The 22,567-nt window shown below is 42.5% G+C and overlaps 1 protein-coding gene across 2 annotated transcripts in view; it reads left to right on the top strand.

Annotated features, from left to right (window-relative positions):
• Positions 1–22,567, top strand: part of LOC144693385 (formin-like) — a 337,591-nt gene that overhangs the window by 243,783 nt on the left and 71,241 nt on the right. For both annotated transcript variants that reach the window (XM_078563248.1, XM_078563249.1), the window contains one exon: positions 1,574–1,625. In XM_078563248.1, coding sequence (XP_078419374.1) covers positions 1,574–1,625 — 52 coding nt within the window. The remainder of the gene's footprint in view (positions 1–1,573; positions 1,626–22,567) is intronic.

Genomic DNA, 22,567 nt, shown 5'->3' on the forward strand with positions numbered 1-22,567 from the left:
CGCTGTTTTGATGGCAGGTGGGTTGCAATTCACTTGCCATGTCGTCACCTCACCGCTTCATCACACCAGGCATCAGATTAAAGGTACAGCCGCGCTCAGCGCTTCCAGCCCAGGACTGCAGCAAAGAAGACATGGCCCTGAAAGGCAAGAAGACTGAAGCCTTGAGTGTCTTTTGGATGCCGTGGAGGCCCCGCTGTGATGTCCTCTACCCCCGCTCTGGCTGCAGCAGGGGTGGCTACATTACCACTCCGGCTTGGTAGGCGATGGCAGTGGGGATCAATGCCAATGCTGCACTGAAGAGGTTGGCCATCCAATATAGAGGATGAATGATCTCATCCATGCAGCTAGGGTATGGCAACCAACTCACTGCTCTAAACACACTCAAGCCCATCACACACTCACTGGCATCTCACTCACTGCCAGCTCAAGGGGCATCACCACTCATTCCCTCACACACACCCTCACATGTCCATCTGGCCTCATCTCCTCTGGAGACTGCCTCCTCAGGCATCACCACCTTGAGGTCACATGCACAGATCAACATGTGCCCCCCCCACACACCCAGGATTACTCTCCTTCCCCAGTACAGCCCTCTCGTCCTGCAGCCTCTTCCCTGGCCTGAGGCCTCTTCTCCCCCTTCCCCAAGCAAGACCTAGCCCTGCAGCCATTGAAAAGCCGCCCACATATGGCTGGTCTGGTAGGTAGAGACCTGCCATGAGCCCCCCCTAAACGTGATGTGGTGCTGCCTGTGAAGCCTGGCACTGATGACTGAGAGAGCTGCCCGAAGCAAGGTAGGCAAACAAACCTTGAAGTCCCGAGTGAAGTGCAGCTCGCCGAGTGCACGTCACTATGTGCTGCTGTGGAACATGTGGGCATGTTTTCCCACCAACGTGGGCAGATAATCCAGCGGGGGCAGGTGACGAGTCCAGCAGGTTGGCTTTATAATGATAGGCTGATATATTACAATAAGGTTCCCGATGTCCAATGATAGAGAACGCAGCCCGCCATTGGCGTGCGGAGCGGACAATCGCAAACTGGTTTCACGCTGTCGTGAAATCGATCGCGCCATATTTCCCGCTGACGCCACTGAACACGCCCGATGCGGGCGGGCAGAGAAAATCCCGACCAATGATTTCCTAAGAGTTATCACAAGGTAGTGACCTAGCCGAGGTTTTTGGTTAATAAACTAAACCACAAAAGCAAAGTTAGAATGGCAAGTAACAATCATCTGGGTGTTGACACATGGCTACAGACTTGAGATGCGCTTTTTAATGTCAAACTCTTTTAACCTTATAGTGTCATTGGTGCTGATTCAAGCTACTAGAGCACTGTTATGTATGATGATTTTCTTATTGATTGGTTCATGTCTTTTGGCATTATTGCTGCAAATTGATAAATATATCCCTTTATTATTTTTTTCCAAATATAAAATAAAAACACAAAAGCATATTGCTGTCCTAAATCAAGAGTAAAGCTTCAATAAAATTGCATCTTTATTGCAGAGTAACCATGACAATAACGTATTTGTTTCTGCTATTGGCATAATAACATCTGATATCTTTTTGATTTCCAGCAAAAAATGATCTTAAGGTAGAAGAAGAACATCTTGAAGAGTCACAGAAAAGGTATCATGTTTGCATTCTCAGTTAATTATCGGCCATGTTGTCTATGTTTATTTCCTCTTATCTTAAACAGCTTTATCTGAAAGATAATGTGAAGGGTACTTCAAATTTAATAGATATTTCACTATTGCCTGAGCACAAGATTTTTTTCTTTAAGTTGCTTGGTGGTACAGAACAAGAGTGTTGCTGAAAAAAAGAGACATTCTGTCGAAGTTTTTCATCTTGCACTCATCAGGACAGATTCGCAAGAATACCAAATCTCAAAGGAACTGCATGAGAAGAGGGTGCTGATTGGTTGGCATGTAGAATTTGATTGATAGAGGCGTTGTATTTTCCATGTCAAGATTTGGTACTGCGAAAAAACAAGAAAAAAGAAAAAAAGTTTAAATCGCTGTCATAGTTTGGGAACTGCAGTTCCTGTTAGGCCTCGGGACTCATGCACATGTGTCAGCTGGGAAAGGGCCACACACGTAGCTGGTGTCTTTAATGTCTCCGGGCCGGGAACCGGCCTGTGCACGTGCACAGTTCATTTCTTTTATGTATTTAGGCCGGGACCTGGCCCTGCGTGCCTGTGCAGAAGAAAAAGCAGACAAGTGAAACAGTGCAAAACTGCAGGTCAGGTGATCTGAAGAGGAAATCCATTGCAGGGAAGGTGTCCCAGGGAGCGGGACATGGGGAGAGGGATAGGGGAAGGTCCCAAACCAAGAAGAAGGTCCCAAACAAGGGAGCGGGACAGAAACAGATCCCAGAAGGCAGTCCTAGGTAAAGGACAAGGCCGGAGGTCAGAAATAGATCTTGTCAGACAAAGGCGAGAGAAAGAAGCAGAGCAATTGACTCTGAATTAATGAGAGAGAGTTGCGGGGAGCAGACGTGAAGCAAAGTGGGCTTGAGAGAAGCCCTGAGGATCCAAGGGGGCAGCCGAAGGTTGGTGACTCCGTGCTGCGGGCCGTAAGGGCAAGGTTACCCTTTGGAGCAGTGGTGTTCTGCTTGGCACATCCAAAGATCTGAAATTGTGCATGGTGGGCGAACCTGGAGAAAAACGGAGATCCGGGGAAAGGAATCTCGGAAGGCAAGATTGATACGCTGGAGGTGGATTCTTGTTGAAGCCGTCCGTGTGAAAGTGACATTTGGAGAGAATTCCAAGGCACGTTCTTCAAATGTTGAGAGTGGAAACCCTCGTGAGAAAGATAGAGTTTCAGTGAGACCAGTTGGCTCCCAGTGTGACAGGTTTCTGGGTGGGTGGTTGAGAAATCACACAGAACCTGCTTTGTTTGCCATCTGCCATTTACTTTGGAGTGTGGTGTGTCTGACCACAGTACGCCAGTTGGTTCACATGTATCACATACTTACCCTGAATATTAGAGTATAAGATAGATACAATAAATTGTTTTTTATCTTGCCAGATTCGTATGTATCTGTGTGAAGGAGTAGTGGATATATGAGTTATTTTCTTGTGTTTGTATTAAGATCTTTCCAACTGTTTTGTCTGATGTAATATAGTTCATTTTTCTTCTTTCATAATTTTTCTTTATGTTAAATGTTCATCAGGAGGCTCCTGGGCTGAATTCTCCGGTCGGTGAGAGGAGGTGGGGTCCGCTCGCCGCCGCGTGAAGTGACACTGGGCGGGCATCCCAACATCACCGTGCGTCATTTAGATTTACAGTACGGCGGGCGCACAGCCAAGTCGACTGCGCACCCGCCAAACTGTCAAAGGCCTGTTAAGGCTATTTAAAAACTAGTTTAAACAATTAAATGAACTGCCCGTCCAACCTTAAGGTTGGCGGGGGGGCAGGCGAAGAGCCCAGGCGGCCTTCGCATTTTTCATGAAACCTCATCTACGGGCGGGATGAGGTTTCATGGAGTGTTTTAAAATTCAGTTAAAAATTTTAAAAATAATTCTTTGACATGTCCCAGCTCATGTGACAGTGTCACATGAGGGGACATGTTTTTAAAGTTTTTAATTACTTTATTTCAGCTTTTAAATATCAAACTGATCTCCCTGAGGTACAGAGATTTCTGCACTCTTGTGTGCATGCGTGAAAGAGAGCAAGTCCCGACTCAGGGAATCTCCCCCTCCCCACCCACCGCCTGCACAGGGAGCGCTCAGCGCTTCTGGGCGAGCGTCATGCTGGGTGGGCCTTAATCGGCTCGCCCACATAAAGTGGCGGCGTGGCCCCGATCAGGGGCACCAATCGGGTTCGTGCCCGCCCCCGCACAAACCCCCCCCCCCACCCCCAACGGGGGAAAAATTTTTTGCCCCGTTGTATTTGTTCAGCAACTTACCTGCATGGTTCCTAAAAAATGTTTGGATCTATCGAGCCAGGTTTCACCCCGGGATTTGATTTGTTCAGTATTAACAGCAGCTGGGATTGTAACATTATCCTTGCCAATCTGTCCTGATGAGTGAAAGATGAAAAGCTTTGACCTGTGTCTCTTTTTCTCAGCAATTTCTTTCTTTACGTTTTCTCAATTTGTGATCGCACTTTACATGTATGACCACAAGCATATGCACTAAGATAAAGCCATAATCAATGGCTTCAAAATATTTGCAGGTCATTACTTGTGCCAAATTGTCTTCTGCCTTTTCATGTCTAAGGTGTAAAAACAGTAATTCTGAAGTTTTGTCATATAAATCCAGCACAGGTCTGATTCTGCAGTAAAGCAAAGTGAGATGTCCCCACGCTCACCTGCACACACGTGAAAAGTTAACTAGTTGTGATCTGCCAGTGTTCTCCAGTGCTGACCATGCCAAAGTTTGCCAGGTCACTGGAAAGCATCTTATTACCTTGGGCTGGCGAAAGCCCAACTTTAGATTCATCTGTGGCAAACTGAGTCTCGGCCATGTTCCAGCAGATTCCATCAGTGTCCCACTGGAATCACTGGAATCACTGTGGAAGGAATTTTGTGGCCAGTGTTCCTGTGTTATGGTTGACTTCGGCTGTGAGCTTTCCTGTGTGGATGATGGTGTTCCCAGAAGATTAAGGAAGACCACACCTTTGCACTGTAGTTATTTAGGCTTCAGAACTTTAGTGGTGCATTTTGTTTTTGAGCCATCAGTGGATAGTTTAAAGCATGTTCCCCTCCACTCCACGCCACAGTTTAGCTATATATGATGTTCAGAAGATGAAATGAAAGGTACCAAATATTTAACATGGAGGGTGCAACTGAAAAGTGGCAGAAATGCATCTGACATCATATAGGATTGGGCACTGTAGCAGTGTCCCTAGTGCTAGCCTAAAACAAGCATCAGGCCCTTGAATATACCATGACGTTATTATGTGGTATTCAGATTTGAGCAGTTGCTGGATCAATATCTTTCCCTCACACAATTTTTAAAGTGACTTTTGTTCGGTTTTCCTTCCCATCGATGACTTCTTCACCACTATGGAAAGAAAGGATTTCAAAGGTGGTGCTCATTATGCACACTGCTTAAAACGGAAATAGTTCACAATTATTCTGATCAATTTACAAGTCGTCTTCAATGTTAAAGATTTTCTAAATCCAATTGGCCAACACAATAAAGGTAAATGCTTCAAGTAGCTTTGAAGAAACATAATTAAACCTCTCAACTTCGTTCTTTAGCACTCCTGGGAGTCTGCATCGTGCTGTAGAATTAATTTCAGGCTCCTATTGGTTGTGATACCTTTGCCACTGACCAATCCAGGTCCAGTCCCAAATACTTGACAATATGATGCATAACATTTCGATTCGCTGCATTTAAAAGTCGGCATTGATCAGATACAAAAAGAACATGCGGCATCAAGAGAAAGGGGGTACAGATCCTGAAATGCCTCACATCAGACCAAAGTCTATTCTGACACAGAACCTCTAGTGATATTGTTGGAGACTTTGCACTGTAACTTTAATAGAAGCCAAGTCTAGAATGCACCTGTCATATTGGAATCAAGATTCAGCTAGGATTTCCTCCGATTAGGATTTAATTTCAACTTCATGGACTGCAATAGCAGACCCCAATGGATGCTGAAATTGCAATGCAGAACAAATGGCCAATTAAACAATCCAATTTTTTGACAGTGTATAATGTCCAGAGGGTATACTGCCAAGTAGTGAAGTGTATCTACCTGAATTGAACACTACAATGAATTTGACTTTTCTAACAATAGTAGCTCAGTTGAGTGAAAGTTGCAAACTGTAAATATTGAAGAGCCTGCCAGTTGTTTTTAACTCCAAACATCAACTAAGCTCGTTACTGAGTAGGTAGATTCAATTAGTTTTTTGCCACAGTTCATTTGCTGAATAGTTATGTGGTATTCACGCCTGGAAGTATAAATTGCATTCTTGGAAGGGTAAATCATAATCAGAGCAGGACTAGACAGATCACCGAAGTGCACAAACCCAGTAGGAATATAACAATATTGCAATAGGTATTGTTGTGGTGGCCATTATGTCTCTAGGAGGTGGAAGAAGACAAAGGAAAGGTCTGAGACAATCTGGGTTTGGACCATTTAGATCCAGAATCTCCTATTGCAAGGCCAGAAAGGGAATATGCCAATCTGGCTGATACTTGGTACTGCACTATTATATCAAATTTTCATTCACATGACAGGTTAGACAAAACTATAAATTACTAGCTTATCCTATTTGCATCACCTGAGCCTAATATTACTTCTAACTCTGCCACAAATGCATAAAATAGAAGGTACAAAAGAAAAATGATTTTTTAAAAATCAATTTATTTGACTTGTAGATAGATACTAAATATGGCTTCTGTGCGCAAGTCCTTCTGTTCATCATGTATATTATTCACCTTGTTGTTTACCACGTATTATTTACACTGTGGTAGACATCACTGCATACAAAGGGAAATTGAATTCATCGGTGAAATCAACTATCATCCCAACCAAACTGCCAACAAATTAGGTCACAGCTTTTTTTTGATCCCCTTTAGACTTAAAATGTGAGCTGGTGATTGTATACTGTCTTTAATTGCCTTCGCCACATTCTTGTTCTCTCATCCCCCGACAAATCTGCCTCTCAGTTACAGTGGTGTTTGTAATTGGCTTGTTATTTTGGCCAATTCTAGCTTCCAAGAGTATGGGTTGGGGTGGGGGGAATGGGCGGGGGAATTGCATTCTGGTGCCAAAGGTCATCGTCTTTAAACAGTTCTTCCTTTAGCATGAAGGTCACTACCACCTTAACAAAGTGTACATTTTACATGCCATTAATTTCCAATTTTCCCACCTACATGTTGGGATTACCCTCTTCATGATATCTTAAAAGGGTTAAGAAGCTGTAATTACCTAGATTGAAAATGATTTACCAGAACTTCGTTCCAATGGTAAATAGGCTGATTAAAGCATGAGTGGCATTTGGGACATTTAGTAAATAATACCTAAGTCCCATCCTGTCTCAATACCACCTTAAAGAAAATCAAGCCCTCTAAGTCAATGAAGGTTAGCAGCAGGATATTTAATAGAAACCCCTTCTCTTCTGAACCTATCTAGACATTGAATGACAGGGACTTTATGGAAATAACTGTAAATAATACTCCCTTTTTGAGTTATAGCTTTTATTTTTGCAGAACATTCAGTAATGAATCCATTTTATATTATTTACAATTTGCATATTACGTTTTATTTGTAAAATGAGGCTACAAGCTTAATATCCAAGTTTACCTGCTGAAATGGGGTTGATATGTGGGCAATAATTTACCTAAGACAGGAGAAAACACACACAATGTTTGCCAGAACCTTTAAATTTCACTGTTTCTCGCTAAATCTAAAACAAATTTAGAACTCCATTATCTCAATTGAAGCAAAGTGCATGGTGCTTAATATTATACACACAACATATATTTTCAGCAAAGCATTTATCTGTGGGGTATAGTTTATCATTTTAATACTTTGAACATAGTAATTCACCAGCTTTTTGCTAGAGGTCAACATTTTTCTCTCCTTGTCTTTACTATGTCATCAAGGTACATTAACTTAAAGTTATTCTTTATTATTCTTTATTATTCATTCCTGCTGCTATATTTTATTAAGGATCATCCTCCTTCTTTGGATTCCCTCTGTAGAATATTGGACCTTCTACTTCTGTCTTCCTAACTATCCGCTTGATTTTCTTTTGGACACTGCACAACTCCCAAATTTGTTTTGTTATTTGTATATTGCATGTCTTCATCCAAATGCCATGGGGATTGCCGTACCGTAACTGTAAGATCAAATTTTGATGTGTTCATTATTAACTGGGAGAGCAGCTCCGCCCTAATAATAGATATTATAAGTTCCACAAAGTGTACTTTCTCTAGCAGGAACGCAACTATTCTTTGGCCTCTGGCAATGCTGATTTATAACTTTTCAATCGAATTTCCCCTGACACACCCTCCAATTTGCTTTCTATCACTCACTCACCATCTTTTACAATGTAAGGAACTGTCCAGAGACGTGCTTAAAAGTTATTTTTTAGCAGTTACACGAGCTAATTCTTACAGGAATAAAGAATAGCCTACTTTATGGTACATACTTTGCTCCTTGCATTGTTCAGTTAGCAAGATCGGAAGAGTCCATGTGACATCAATTGAATTCTATTTTACTGCAGTACAACCCTTTTTATAAAGTTGTCAATGAAGTACAGTCTCTATAGTACTGGAGAGGGTGTTATGGAGAGAATGATTTATAGGGTTTTTTCTATTAATAAGAGGGCCATAAACAATGCATATGATATCAAAGTGTGTGGTATATCATTGTGTCGTAGTGAGCAGCTACTGTATTCATGACCAATTTGTATTTTACACAACCTCAACCTTGACAAAGCATTCTTTGATCCCGTTTGTTACATGCACATAATTTCTGAATGAGTATCCAGATCTAAATGACCTTTATTATGCTAACATGCAATTGGAATTTGTTATTTTTCAGTGGCTTCTAAATATATCAAAATTTTATGGGTCATTACATTTTCCACATTTATGATGTTCACCTCTATATGACATGCAGGTGTACTTTAGTTATACAGCCAAATGAACCTGGGGTTATTGAGAACATAAATTTCCATTGTGAGAATTTGAGTGTTATTAGTTTAAAGGCATTCTTGTAGCTTTCATGTCATACATGAAAAATGTTAGGTCACATCTTGAAACAGCAAAGCTCAAATTTATTTCATTGCTCTGCTTCCAAAAGATCAAAGATCTTTTTTGAGTTCTTCTCTTCTAAGGAAGAATAGAGCTTTGACCTTGAGCTGAAGTATTAGGGGCATATTCCAAACTGTGAGCTGTTCAGTAAAAACATTTGCTACATTTTGGGGACATGTAATCCAAGAGACACAAATTCAAGGAATATCACAAGCCAAAAAGAAAAGGGCAAGAATTTGCATGTGATATTTGCCACATCAAAGACATGAACAAGTACAAAACTGTTTATAGAAGAAATAAACTGCAGTTAAAGCATTGAAAAGGTACATAATCTAATGTGGAGATAATGCAAACATTGAGGATTTTGTGAAGGAATTGCTCTATAGCAGTACCATAAATGAGTTATTTTTGAATGGATTTATGATGTTATTGCACATAGTAACTGGAACAGTTCTTCCCCATTGTATTTGAAATGCAGCAAACTGTCAGATAGCATTACCTGTTGGATTCTGCTTTGGTTAAACCTGGTTATGTTCATTTATCAGTGTCAATAACCTCACATTCTCAGTATTATGACACTTCAACTGTTCAGTCAGTGTAGTATTTTGATTCCAGAAGGGAAAAAACAGTTTGCACCAGTGCTTTTATTTCCCAGTTTTTACTGGTGTTCCATTTTAAGGTATGAAAGACCAGTATCAGATCAGTATTCTTATTACCCAATTTTTACTGTATTTTCCTTCTGGGCATGTTTCCTATCAATGGAGGCTTTACATTCTTAATTAAAGCTGCATTAAGGCTTAATTTCCGTTTTTGTATCAGAAGCATTCATTAAAATAAAGACTTCCTGGGGGATTTTTTTTAAGTGTTTTGGTTTAATTTCAAAACCATAGATTTTTTAAATAATCAAAAAAAATGCAATTGATTGACTTGTATTCATTTAGTTCTGGCCAAAAACAATGGCCAACCTCATGGCAGAACAACTAATGAGGAATTCATCAAAATTAACAGTCATGATTTAGCAATCCATATCTGCAAATGCATAATTTAGGAAAAGCTTCTGAGTTCAAGTGCCACTCCTGATGAAGTAAGGTATAGCAGTACCATAAATGAGTTACTTTTGAATGGATTTATGATGTTATTGCATATAGTAACTGGAACAGTTCTTCCCCATTGTATTTGAGAGTCTGAACTCTCAAATGAAGACAAAGAATGCCATGGACCTGTACAAAGTAAAGCAGGGGAGTTCTGTCTGATTCTTGGCCAAAGTTTCCTTAATTGTTGTTTGTGCTCTGTATAAATTGGTGGCCATGTTCCCTCTATATATGAGTACAATTTAAAAATACATAATTGAACATAAAGAGTTTTGGATATAAAGCACTTTGGGACATCCTTAGATCATAAAAGCTGCTTTATAAATATCATTTTTTCTTACTTTTGCTAGTACAAAGAGAATTTAAATGGAAACATTAATTTAGAACGCAAGTTGGTCAGACCACAGCTATTATTCAGATGTGGCAAATATCCAGAAGGCAAAGTGTTGTTTTCCAGTCAGTAATCTATACGAAAAGATGTTATTGATTCAAAATGTCCATCAGTTCAGTGCCAGAGCTCCTGGAGAGAGAAAGTCAATTTACAAGGAAATCAAATATCACTCACCTTCATCCCTACTTCGCCCTAGCCACTGATGTCCGCAGCCATGCCTTTGATATTCTCAGGCTGAATTTTTCTGATGCTCTCCTCACTGACCTTTCTAAAATCTCAAAACAATTGAACTCATCCAAAATTCTGCCACATGCCTATTATTCTATAATAAGTCCCATTCATCTTTTAGCTTATCCTCAGTGACCTTTCCCAGCTTCCTGTCCAAGACCACAGATTGCAAACTGCTCTCGCTCATTTGTAAATCCTACCACTGCCTCATTGCATTCTACCTCTGCAACCTCCTCCAGCCCATACGTTCCAGCCAACATTCTCTTCTAGCTTGGGACTGTGCGTTCCTATTCCGCCTCTGCTCCAACATCAATGCAAAAGCCTTTAGTTCCTGTGATCCTCTTTTCTGTAATCTTCTTCCTTGACACATTTGCCTTGCTACAACTCTTCCATTTTTGATAAGAGTCATTCCAGCTTCCTTTCAGTCATCTTTCCTAACCTTCTCCCAATTCCTGCTTGGTGTTTGATTTTACTTTCGCCCCCTCTTATTTTTTTAATCAGTGCCTTGCAAGTGTTTTGCTATCTTAAATTGCCAAATAAATGAAAATGGTTGGTCCTTCTTGTGGTGTGCACAGCCTAGATCTCATTCACTCTTCAACACACAGGTGTTTCATCTCCAAATTTCTACAACTTTACAAGTACACCATAGCTTTGTTGCACTTTCCATTGCATAAACTTTTCCCAAGCTGTTCATTTTCAGCAAGTTTGCAAAATGTTTCAGCCATTTATGTCTCTACAACTAAATTATTTTTACATTGATGCTAATAACAGGAACAGGAAAAACCTTACAGATAACATTGGAAGTAACAATATTGTTAGTTTGTTTTCAGCATAGCCTTAATTGACATTGTTTTCTCTGGCTTCCTTCAAGCCTTCCACAGTCCAAGTCTCAATGTCATCCACCCATCTAATTTTTCTTCTTCCTCTAATGTTTTTACGCTCGATTTCTCCTTCATTTGTTGCCAGAGCAAAAGCTGTCTGGCTTTTATTTCCAGTGTCTATACTTGGCGATCTCTCTCTCTCTCCAACTGTACTTAGCACCTCTTTGATTCCTGAACTGCTACTCTTGATCTAACACACTATATGTCTATTCTGTCCATCCAGCTAATATTGTATAAAAGTGCATTTCAGAAGTTAAGTTACAAACAGCAAATCAAAAGTCATGATGACATTGAAGCACCCAAGTATGTCACCAGACTACTACATGTTCATCTTACACCCCAGTATTGACTGGAACAGACACTTCCAAGCACCATCATTTATATTTGACAAAATGCCTTAAGATATAGAACATTAAAGTCACAACAGCTGGTTAGCAATTAATTTACATAAGAACATACAAATTAGGAGCAGGAGGAGGCCACTCGGCCCCTTGAGCCTGCTCCGCCATTCAATAAGATCATGGCTGATCTGATTGTAACCTCAACTCCACATTTACACCTACCCCCAATAATCTTTCACCCCCTTGCTTATGAAGATTATATCTAGCTTTGCCTTAAAAATATTCAAAGACCCTGCTTCCACTGCCTTTTGAGGAAGAGTTCCAAAGACTCATGACCCTCAAAGAAACAAATTCTCCTCATCTCTGTCTTAAATGGCTGACCCCTTATTATTAAACAACGACCCCGAGTTCTAGATTCTCCCACAAGAGGAAACAGCCTTTCCACATCCACCTTGTCAAGACTCCCTAGGATCTTATATGTTTCAATCAAGTCGCCTCTTACTCTTTTAAACTCCAGTGGATACAAGCCTAGCCTATCCAACCTTTCCTCATAAGACAACGCACCCATTCCAGGTATTAGTCTAGTAAACCTTCTCTGAACTGCTTCCAATGCATTTACATCTTTCCTTAAATAAGGAAACCAATGCTGTACACAGTACTCCAGATGTGATCTCACCAATGCCCTATACAACTGAAGCATAACCTCCCTACCCATGTATTCAATTCCCTTCACAAACAATGTTAACATTCCATTAGCTTTCCGATTACTTGCTGTATCTGCATACTAACCTTTTGCAATTCATGCACTAGGACACCCAGATCCCTCTGCATCCCAGAGCTCTGCAATCTCTCACCATTTAACTAATATGCTTCTTTTGTATTCTCCCTGCCAAAGTGGACAATTTCACATTTTCCCACATTATACTCCAATTTGCAGGGCACAAAAGGCCTTGTTTTGCAAATCTATCTATGAAGACATGAATATAAGATAAAGGGAGCGAAAGAGATTCGACCCACCTCACTTGTTCTATCATTTAAGTTCACACTCGGAATGCATTCAGAGACTTTATTCAGCTTCCTCTAGACATCAGGTCTCTCAATTGAGTCTACATCTGCTGTTGTCAATCTGTTCCAACTACCCAAGTTATGTTTCTCTTGTGGTTTCCATAGCGTATAGCCTTGACTTGTGGTTCTGTTCTCCTAATCGACAGAGTTATTCCACATCCACATCCATTAATTCCTTTCAAGATTTTTAAAACTTGGAACTTGCCTCCCACACTCTCTCCCACTTCTCTCCCCTCCTCCCCGATGAAAACGGGTTAAAGTCTCAAGACCGTGAGGTGCAGTATCAGGTGCATCTTTCAAAGGTGCTGAGTAGACAGTTACGCCACCCACTTGGGAGAAGGCAGAAATCCATGCATTCCTGCTGAAAACACGTTCACTGAGTTACGCCCTTTGAATGATTGAAAAATGCTGCTCAGACTGTTTTGAATACAGGTCTTTTCAAATGTTTGATTACATACCAATTGTAACTAGTAACATTTATGGTGCACATACATAAACCTAAAATTACTGATTCTGCACTGAGCAATGAACCAGAGTTGGACAGAGATATAGCTACAGCACAAGAGGCGATTCCCAAACATGTGCTCTCTTTTCGTTGGAACATCCAGTTTTGCCACACAACTTGTTTTGTCAAATCCCTTGAGAAATCTCCCTCTTCAGCTCACTTTGCTAAATCCATTTGGGCTTCATTTCTATTTGTCCATATTTACAATCCGGTACACGACCATCTTTCGCCTGGGTGCGGAGGTGTGTTTCTCTGCACGAATGGACACACTTTGATTTTTTTGGCGAGGGGAGGAAACCCGATTTTACCTCCACATTCCCAACCCCCCGTGTCGCTTCCCCTCTGGCTATTTTTTTTTGCAGGTGGGGAATGCCTAGTGTGCAAACGCTCCCCACCCCCCACCACCACCTTCATTGAGGTGGGGTTCCCCATTTTAAATAAAAATCGTATTTTCTCCCACGCACCACTTTTTTTTGGTCTGGTGGTGTGGGGTCCTGGAAGCCCATTAAAAGCACGGCAGGTTTGAGAGTTGGTGAAGAACATTCAGTAAGGGAGTGGTGTGAAAGATGCACAATCAGTAAGCTGAAGTATGAAATCCTTAAGCCTGCTCCTTCTAACAGAGCAACTATGCAATTTAAATGGTGATAGGGTGTCCTTCATTTATTTCATTACCCGCAGGAAGCAATTATTTAGAAGAAAACACACAAGAAGAAAGTATCTTTGAAATTTTCCAACAACAGCGGGGGACTTGCGCTCGAGCAGCCCAGGGTGGTTTTTTATTTTCTCTTCCTTTCATAATCATTTTGTGCTTGTTTGATTCCCTACCACAGTAAAGCAGCTGAAATTAGTAACTCAGCAAGTGAGCCATTATGGTACCAAACCCACATCCCACAGTCTGCAGAGTGTGCTCATGCTGGGTTCTTTTCCTGTTTGATAATGGGAAGAGATAAGGAGACGATGAACGAATGTTTGCTTTGAGATGGCATTGGTGGCTATGCACACCACATCTTCATCACATGAGGCCCCTGAAGGAAATTGAGCACCAGGATGAGAAGCACAGTTTTGAGTCGTTGGCGGAGCGGGAGCCAGTGTAGGTCGGCAAGAACAGGGATGATGGGCGAGCAACACTTGAGGCGCATCAGGATACCAGCAGCAGAGTTCTGGTGAACGCCAGCATCTGGAAAGTACAGAATAGGAGACCAGCCAGGGGAACATACACGTAGTCAAGTCTAGAGATGACAAAAGCATGGGTGAGGATTTCAACTCCAGATGGACTGAGATTAAGGCAGAGACGGCTGACGTTACACAGGTGGAACTAGGCAGCTTTTGCAACAGAGTACATATGGGGTCAGATGAGATATTCGGATGCTGTAGTTGCAAGCAGTCTTTTTATTCAGTCACGGCATGTGAGTATATCTGGCAAGGCCAGCATTTATTGCCCATCCCTTATTGCCTTTGAGAAGGTGGTGGTGAGCTGCCTTCTTGAACCATTGCAGTCTACGTGGCAAGGGAGTACACGATGAATGGTAGGACCCTAGGAAGTACAGAGGATCAGAGAGACATTGGTGTGCATGTCCATAGATCCTTGAAGGCAGCAGAGCAGGTAGATAAGGTGGTTAAGAAGGCATATGGGATACTTGCCTTTATTAGTTGAGACATTGAATACAAGAGCAGGGAGGTTATGATGGAGCTGTATAAAGCATTAGTTAGGCCACATCTGGAGCACTGTGTGCAGTTCTGGTCACCACACTATAGGAAGGATGTAATTCATTGGAGAGGATGCAGAGGAGATTCACCAGGATGTTGCCTGGGCCGGAGAGTTTCAGCTATGAGGAGAGACTAGATAGACTGGGGTTGTTTTCCTTAGAGCAGAGAAGGCTAGGAGGGATCTGACTGAGGTGTACAAAATTATGAGGGGCATAGATAGGGTCAATAGGAAGAAACTTTTCCCCTTAGTCGAGGGGTCAATAACCAGGGGGCATAGATTTAAGGTAAGGGGCAGGAGGTTTACAGGGGATTTGTGGAAAAATTTTTTCACCCAGAGGGTGGTTGGAATCTGGAACACACTGCCTGAGGGGGTGGTAGAGGCAGGAACCCCACAACATTTAAGAAGTATTTCGATGAACACTTGAAACGCCATAGCATACAGGGCTATGGGCCAAGTGGTGGAAAATGGGATTAGAAAAGATAGGTGCTTGATGACCGGTGCAGACATGATGGGCTGAAGGGCCTCTTTCTGTGCTGTAAAACTCTATGAATTTGTGACAGTGCTGGTAGGGAGGGAGTTCCAAGATTTTGACCCAACAACAGTGAAAGAATGACAAAATAGTTCCAAGTCAGGATGGTGCATGGCTTAGAGGGGAACTTGTGATGGTGGTGTTCCCATGCATCTGCTGCCCTCGTCCTGCTAGGTGATAGAGGTCACAGGTTTGGTAGGTGCTGTCAAAGGAGCCATGGTATGTTGTTGCAGTGCATCTTGTAGATGGTACACACTGCTGCTACTCTACAGCAGCGGCAGAGGGAGTGAATCTTTAAGGTGGTGGATGGGGTGCTGATCAAGTGGGCTGCTTTGTCCTGGATGGTGTCAAGCCTCTTGATTTTGATGGAGCTGCACCCATCCAGGCAAGTGGAGAGTATTCTATCACACGCCTGGTTTGTTACTTGTAGATGGGACAGGCTTTGGGGAGTCAGTAGTTACTCACTGCAGAATTCCCAGCCTCTGACCTGCCCTTGTAGCCACAGTATTTATATGGCTGGTCCAGTTCAGTTTCTGGCCAATAGTAACCCCAGGATAAAAACAAAAAACTACTGCAGATGCTGGAAATCCAAAACAAAAACAGAATTACCTGGAAAAACTCAGCAGGTCTGGCAGCATCGGCGGAGAAAAAAAGAGTCGACGTTTCGAGTCCTCATGACCCTTCAACAGTAACCCCAGGATGTTGATAGTTGGGGGATTCAGCGATGGTAATGGCATTGAATGTCAAGTGGAGATGGTTGGATTATCTTGTAGATGGTCATTGCCTAGCACATGTGTGGCACGAATGTTACTTGCCATTTACCATCCCAAGCCTGAATGTTGTCTGGGTCTTATTGCATGCTGGCACGGACTGCTTTATTATCTGAGTATTTGTCACTGGTATGGAACATTGTATAATCATCAGCAAACGTCCCCACTTCTGACCTCATGATGGAGGGAAGATCATTGGCGAAGCAGCTGAAGATGGTTGGGCCTAGGACTTTACCCTGAGGAACTCCTACAGCACTGTCCTGGGGTTGAGCTGTTTGGCCCCCAGTAACCAGAACTATCTTTCTTTGTGCCAGGCATCATCCCAACTAGTGGAAAGCTTCCCCCCTGATTCTCATCGATTTGAATTTTACCAGGGTTCTTAATGCCACACTTGGCAAAATGCTACCTTGATGTCAAGGGGAGTCACCTCACCTCACCTCTGGAATTCAGCACTCTTTTCCATGTTTGTCCGAAGACAACGTAATGAAAGCTGAAGCCAAGTGCCCCTGGCCTAACTCAAACTGAGCATTGGTGTGCAGAATGTTGTTGAGCAAGTGCCAGTTGCTAACATTATCAATGACACCTGCCATCACTTTGCTGATGATTGAGAGTATATTGATGGGGGAGTCATTGCCTGGATTTGATTTTCTTCTGGCTTTTGTGGATGGGGCATACCTGGGCAATTTTCCACATTGTTGGGCAGGTGCTAGTGCTGTAGCCTGAGACAGTGCCACTGAGTGAGATGGAATCAGTGGCAAATTAATGGAGTTTGTAGCAGGATTTTGAAGGCACTAGCCTTGCTCTGCCCAATATTTCCAGTGTAGACATACATTTTTATCAGAAGTAACATTGTAGAGGAAGCATACATTTGTGGTGTCACAATGACATTCGCACTCATCAGCAAGTTAACAACACCATCCAATTGCTGTATTCATAGAGCAAGCAGTCAAATTAGAGGGGTGGAGGGAGGAAGAAGGGAGGGCAGCTGAGGAATTACTTACTTAAGCAGATCAGTAAGTCTTCACTTGGTCATGAAACTCAAGTAACTTGGAGAAATGTATATAATGTTTGCCGAGGCAGTTGATTATTTGTGCTGTGAATATTAAGCTGCCGCTGGAGACCTATGAATTCACCCTAGGTATTGGGAAAGCTATTAAGTCAGTAATGGATTATGAGTGAGTCTACCTGGAATTAAAGTTAGTTGCGGAGCTGAGCCAAGATTGAAAATGGCAAAAAAATTTCTGTTATGGTATTCTACAGATACTGGTAACATTCAAATGAACTATCAACATTCCTTCCTGATTGCCAGGCTTTTGGTAGACGGAATAAAAACAAAAGTACCTGGAAAAACTCAGTAGGTCTGACAGCATCTGCGGAGAGGGATACAGTTGACGTTTCGAATCCGTATGACCCTACATCAGAACTAAGACATATAGAAATGAGATGAAATATAAGCTGGTAGAAGTGGGTGGGACAGGAGAGCTCGATAGGGGGCCAGTGATAGGTGGAGTCCAAGAAGAGATTGCCAAAGATGTCATAGACAAAAGGACAAAGGGGTGTTGACGGTGGTGATATTAGCTAAAAGATGTGCTAATGGGGACATTAAGGGAAGCAAGCAGGACAAGCTAGTGGCAGATAGTGGCTAGTGCCACACACACACACACACACACACACAGACACCCACCCACCCCCCCCCCCCCCCCCCCCCGCCATCCTACCCGCACTACGGACTCGAAACGTCAACTGTATCCCTCTCCGCAGATGCTGTCAGACCTGCTGAGTTTTTCCAGGTATTTTTGTTTTTGTTCTCGATTTTTAAAGTTAGTTGCGGAGCTGAGCCAAGATTGAAAATGGCAAAAAAATTTCTGTTATGGTATTCTACAGATACTGGTAACATTCATATGAACTATCACCATTCCTTCCTGATTGCCAGGCTTTTGGTAGTCCTGTCAGCTTTTGCTGACAGAATCACCATTTTAACAATCTTCATCACTGCTCTAAATGTTTCTCCGGTGTTCCCTGATTGTGTGCATTGTATGCAGAGTTCTGTGCTCAACACTTGTATGCGAAGTTCTAGAGATCATGGATATGCGCAGAGGGCCATATGTCTGTGGACATGTGCTGGCTTGGCCTAATGTCTGCCAGCTGGTAAGAAAATTAAAATTATTCTCCCTGCCTCCGAATTCTGAATCAGTTGATGGGATTTGTTCTGGGAAATTAACTGTAGCAATATTCTCTAATTCATGAAGTAAAGACAGTCTCATGGCTTCTCGGTTTGATATTATGACGTGGGAGATGTTTACAGGATCTGGCTGAATGAATAACTTACAACTGTATTTCTGAGTCACAAAATAAGTCATGCACTTTTTCTTTTAAATTCTTTATCCCTTTCAGATTCAAATATGTTCTATGCAGAAACCTTCCAGTGAGGAACTTCCACTGGTTTTTAATTAACTATAATACAAACAACATGAATACAAGTGTTAGTTTTGCCTATTTAACTTGGGCAGAATCGTCCCTAAGTGCAATAGCGGGCGGGTAAAATGACATTTTACACACTGGCCACAATAGCGGATTTTTCATGCCGTATCGTCCCAAATCTAGTGCATTAATTATGCACTCCCAGGAAACATGCCATTTCCAAGACAGGAGGGCTCTCATTCGCCCGCCATGCCATCACCTCACCTCTTCATCACGCCGGGCACCATATTTAAAATCCAGACACGCACACATCTCAATGCTTCCAGCCCGCGCCTACTGCAGAGTGAATGTCCATGAAAAGCAAAAAGACTGCAGCCCTCAGGTTTAATGATGCCTCACTGAAATGCTGTTTGGACACTGTGGAGGCCCGCTGTGATGTCCGCTACACCCGCTCTGGCCGCAGGATGGGTAGCAGCATCACCAATCCAGCATTGCAGGTGGTGGCAGCGGTGGTCAGTGCCAATGCTGCACAGAAGAGGTTGGTAATCCAATGCAGATAGAGGATGAATGATCTCATCCATGTAGCCAGGGTATGGCAACCATCTCATCAACTCTAAACTCACACACTCACAAGCCCATCACATATTCACTGGCATCCCACTCACTGCCAGCTCAAGGGATATCACCACCCATTTTCACACACATACCCTTACACCTCCATCTGGCCTCGTCTCCTCTGGAGACTGACTCCTCAGCCCTCACCACCACTTGCACAGATCAACATGTGCCCCCACACACACCTGGGATACCCTCCTTCCCCAATGCAGCCCCTACCCTGCAGCCTCTTCCCTTGCCTGAGGCCACTTCTTCCCCCTTCCCCAAGCAAGCCCTAGCCCTGCAGCCATTGAAAAGCCGCCCACATATGGCTGGTCTGGTAGGTGGAGACCTGCCGTGAGCCCCCCTATAAGTGATGTGGTGCTGCCTGTGAAGCCTGGCGCTGATGACTGAGTGCTACCCGAAGCAAGGTAGGCGAACAAACCTTGAAGTCCCGAGCAAAGTGCAACCCGCCAGGTGCACGTCTCTTAAGTGCTGTTGTGAAACACGTCGACCTGTTTTCCGATCCAGTGGAGGGGGCGGGGGTAATGAATCTGGTGGGCTGGCCTTATAATGATAAGCTGATGTATTACAATGAGGATCACAACATCCGATGGTGGGAAATGCGGCCCGCTATGGGTGGGCTGAGCGGTTGATCGCAAACTGGTTTCACGCCGTCATGAAACCAATCGCACCATATTGTCCGCTCATGCCACTGAACACACTCGACATCGGCGGGCACGGAAAATTCTAGCCTATGTCTGTGTGGGTACAAAATTAAGGTTTTCAATGGCGTCATCTTTATAAATATCTCTTCCCGCTTTTGGATTTGTTCCTTTCCTGCAACAGACTATTTCTTCTGCTGATTTTTCTTCTTTTCAAAGTTTACTTTTGATTTGGCCTTACCTCCCAAGTCACGTTCACAGAATTCTCCAAAGTTTGTAAAGTGGAGCAACCTTCTTTCTTAAATCCTACATCTAATGCTTAATACATGTCAGCCACACATAAGCACCCATCTTAAGTTACACGTTCATATTCCACTGCATTCTCATTGTAACTACTTGCTTTCGCATTTCATAGAAAAGGATATTGCCTTTCAGTTTTTCCAAAAGAGCAAACTGAATTGTGGAGTGCCATTCCAATAACTGGTAAAAAAATTCTGAAATCCCAAGTTGCAAAAAAAGGAATTTAACACATTGTTGCATCAAAACAGTGACACTAGCCATTGACTTACATAAAGGGATGTTTCTGACTCTTTTGTGAGACGATCAGCTTTTTTGGGAATGTGTTTTCTAGACTGGCATCTATCCGATAAGGGTAATTGAAAATACTTTAAATTGGGCTTTCGGGGAAGTATACCAAAGTCCCTAATAACGACTGAAATTCATCGAGTAGCTTTAAGAGCTGGAAGACATGTTTCAGATCATGAAAAAGTTCATGCTGTTAACTGGAGATATGAGGCAACCTGAGTTCTGTCATTCCCCTTTCTGAAACGTGTGTTGTAAAGGTAATAGACGATGGGATTTTATTCAAGCTGGTGATTCCATAAGACAAGTGAAATGAGTGAAGATTGATTAGTGTCATTACTGATGTCATTACAACTGAGGTCCAAGATCCCATAGCATCATTATATACAGCAGGTGGTTTATCTTTGGAAAATGACAGGAAGTGCAGCAAGATTTTCTGATCAGCCACCCTTTGACCTTGGCAACTGTCTGAGGCTGAACTAGACTGTTCGCAACCACTGTCACATATTCGGCCCCAGATGATCTTACAAATGCGTATCTGCACCATCACTAAGACCACCTCCAAAACATCACTCAACTCACCCCTCCCTCAGCTGTTCTGCTGCTGAAACCCTCATCCCTGCCTTTGTTATCTCCGGACTTAATGATTCTAATGCACTCCTGGCTAGCCTCCCACATTCTTTTCTCTGTAAACTCCAGATCAGCTAAACATCTGCTGGCCCGAGCCCCAATTCGCACCAAATCCCATTCGCCCATCACCTCTTTGCTTGCTGACTAACACTGGCTCCTCATGAAGGATTTTAACATTCTCACACCTTTTTCCAAAAACCTCCATAGCTTGGCCCACCATATCTTTGTAACCTCCCCCTCCAGTATATCTGCACTGCTGTAATTCCGGCCTCTGATTTTAACTGCTCTACCATTGGTGACTGTGCCTTCAGCTGCCTAAGCCCCAAGCTCTCCCTGAACCTCTGTGCCTCTCCACCTCACTTTCTTCCTTAAAGACACACTTTAAAACCTATCTCTTTGACCAAGCTTTTGGTCACCTGTCCTGATATCTCCTTATTTGGTGTCATATTTTGCTTCACCACGCATGTGAAACATTTTGCGAGGTTTTATTACATTAAAGGTGCTAAATAAATCAAGTGGTTGTTATTGTGTTGTTGATCTCAGAAAATCTTACCCATAATTTGAATACTGCGGTAAAAATGTAATAGTCAATTCACCCGCCTTCCCATACTGTACACCTCATTTCCTGCTGCAAAAGCTCTAGTGCGCATATAGGCAGACATATTGCAACCAGATGCTAATCAGGGGAATATGTCTTCTTGTCTACTTCCTACAGTTTGTGTCCTTTGAACACTGAGGACAAAGGATTATTATTAGCTCACCAATGGCAATGAGGGCTCCAAAATTCATTCTTGCACCAGAGCCTGTGCCTGCAGTTATAATACTTCACCTTCCGTAGACCAAAGAGGGCTTTACAGAGTTCACAAAGAAACAATCTGTTTCTAAAATTTTGCCTACAGCAAAACAAGCAGCCGGATGCTGGGAACTCTTCCTCCAAAAGGCTAATGTGTTAAGGAACCTGATGCCTGATAGTCAGCTGAGGTCAGGGATGTATCTCCATGGTAAATGGATGCCCCGCCCCCTCTCCCAGCCTCCATCGCTGATAATTGAGGCAAAATGTAGCATCTACAGTGTTTTGTGGGACACGGACATCATATCTGTGCACACCCATTATTCATATTTTCTTAAAGGAATGTCATTTTTTTCTTCATAACATTTGTTTTAATTGCAAAATTATACCTAACGACGTTGTGATTAGAAATAGTTTTAACACATTTTAAGATTCAGCACTATGTAAATGAAAACAGAAATCTTAATATTCCAGCAATAGGACAATAACTAAAGCACATGTACGTACCTGTTATTCAAATACATGAACAGAGGGTAGGAAAACTAAGTCATGAAAGAAATAATCATCTTGATATATGTTATACAATTTAAGATAGGACCCGACTGTCAGACTTTAACTGTAAGCGTATGATAGTCCCCTGCCTGTTGTTTTAGCAATAACA

The sequence above is a fragment of the Cetorhinus maximus genome, chromosome 18 (genome assembly GCF_964194155.1).
Source record: "Cetorhinus maximus chromosome 18, sCetMax3.hap1.1, whole genome shotgun sequence".
Taxonomy (NCBI): Eukaryota; Metazoa; Chordata; class Chondrichthyes; order Lamniformes; family Cetorhinidae; genus Cetorhinus; species Cetorhinus maximus.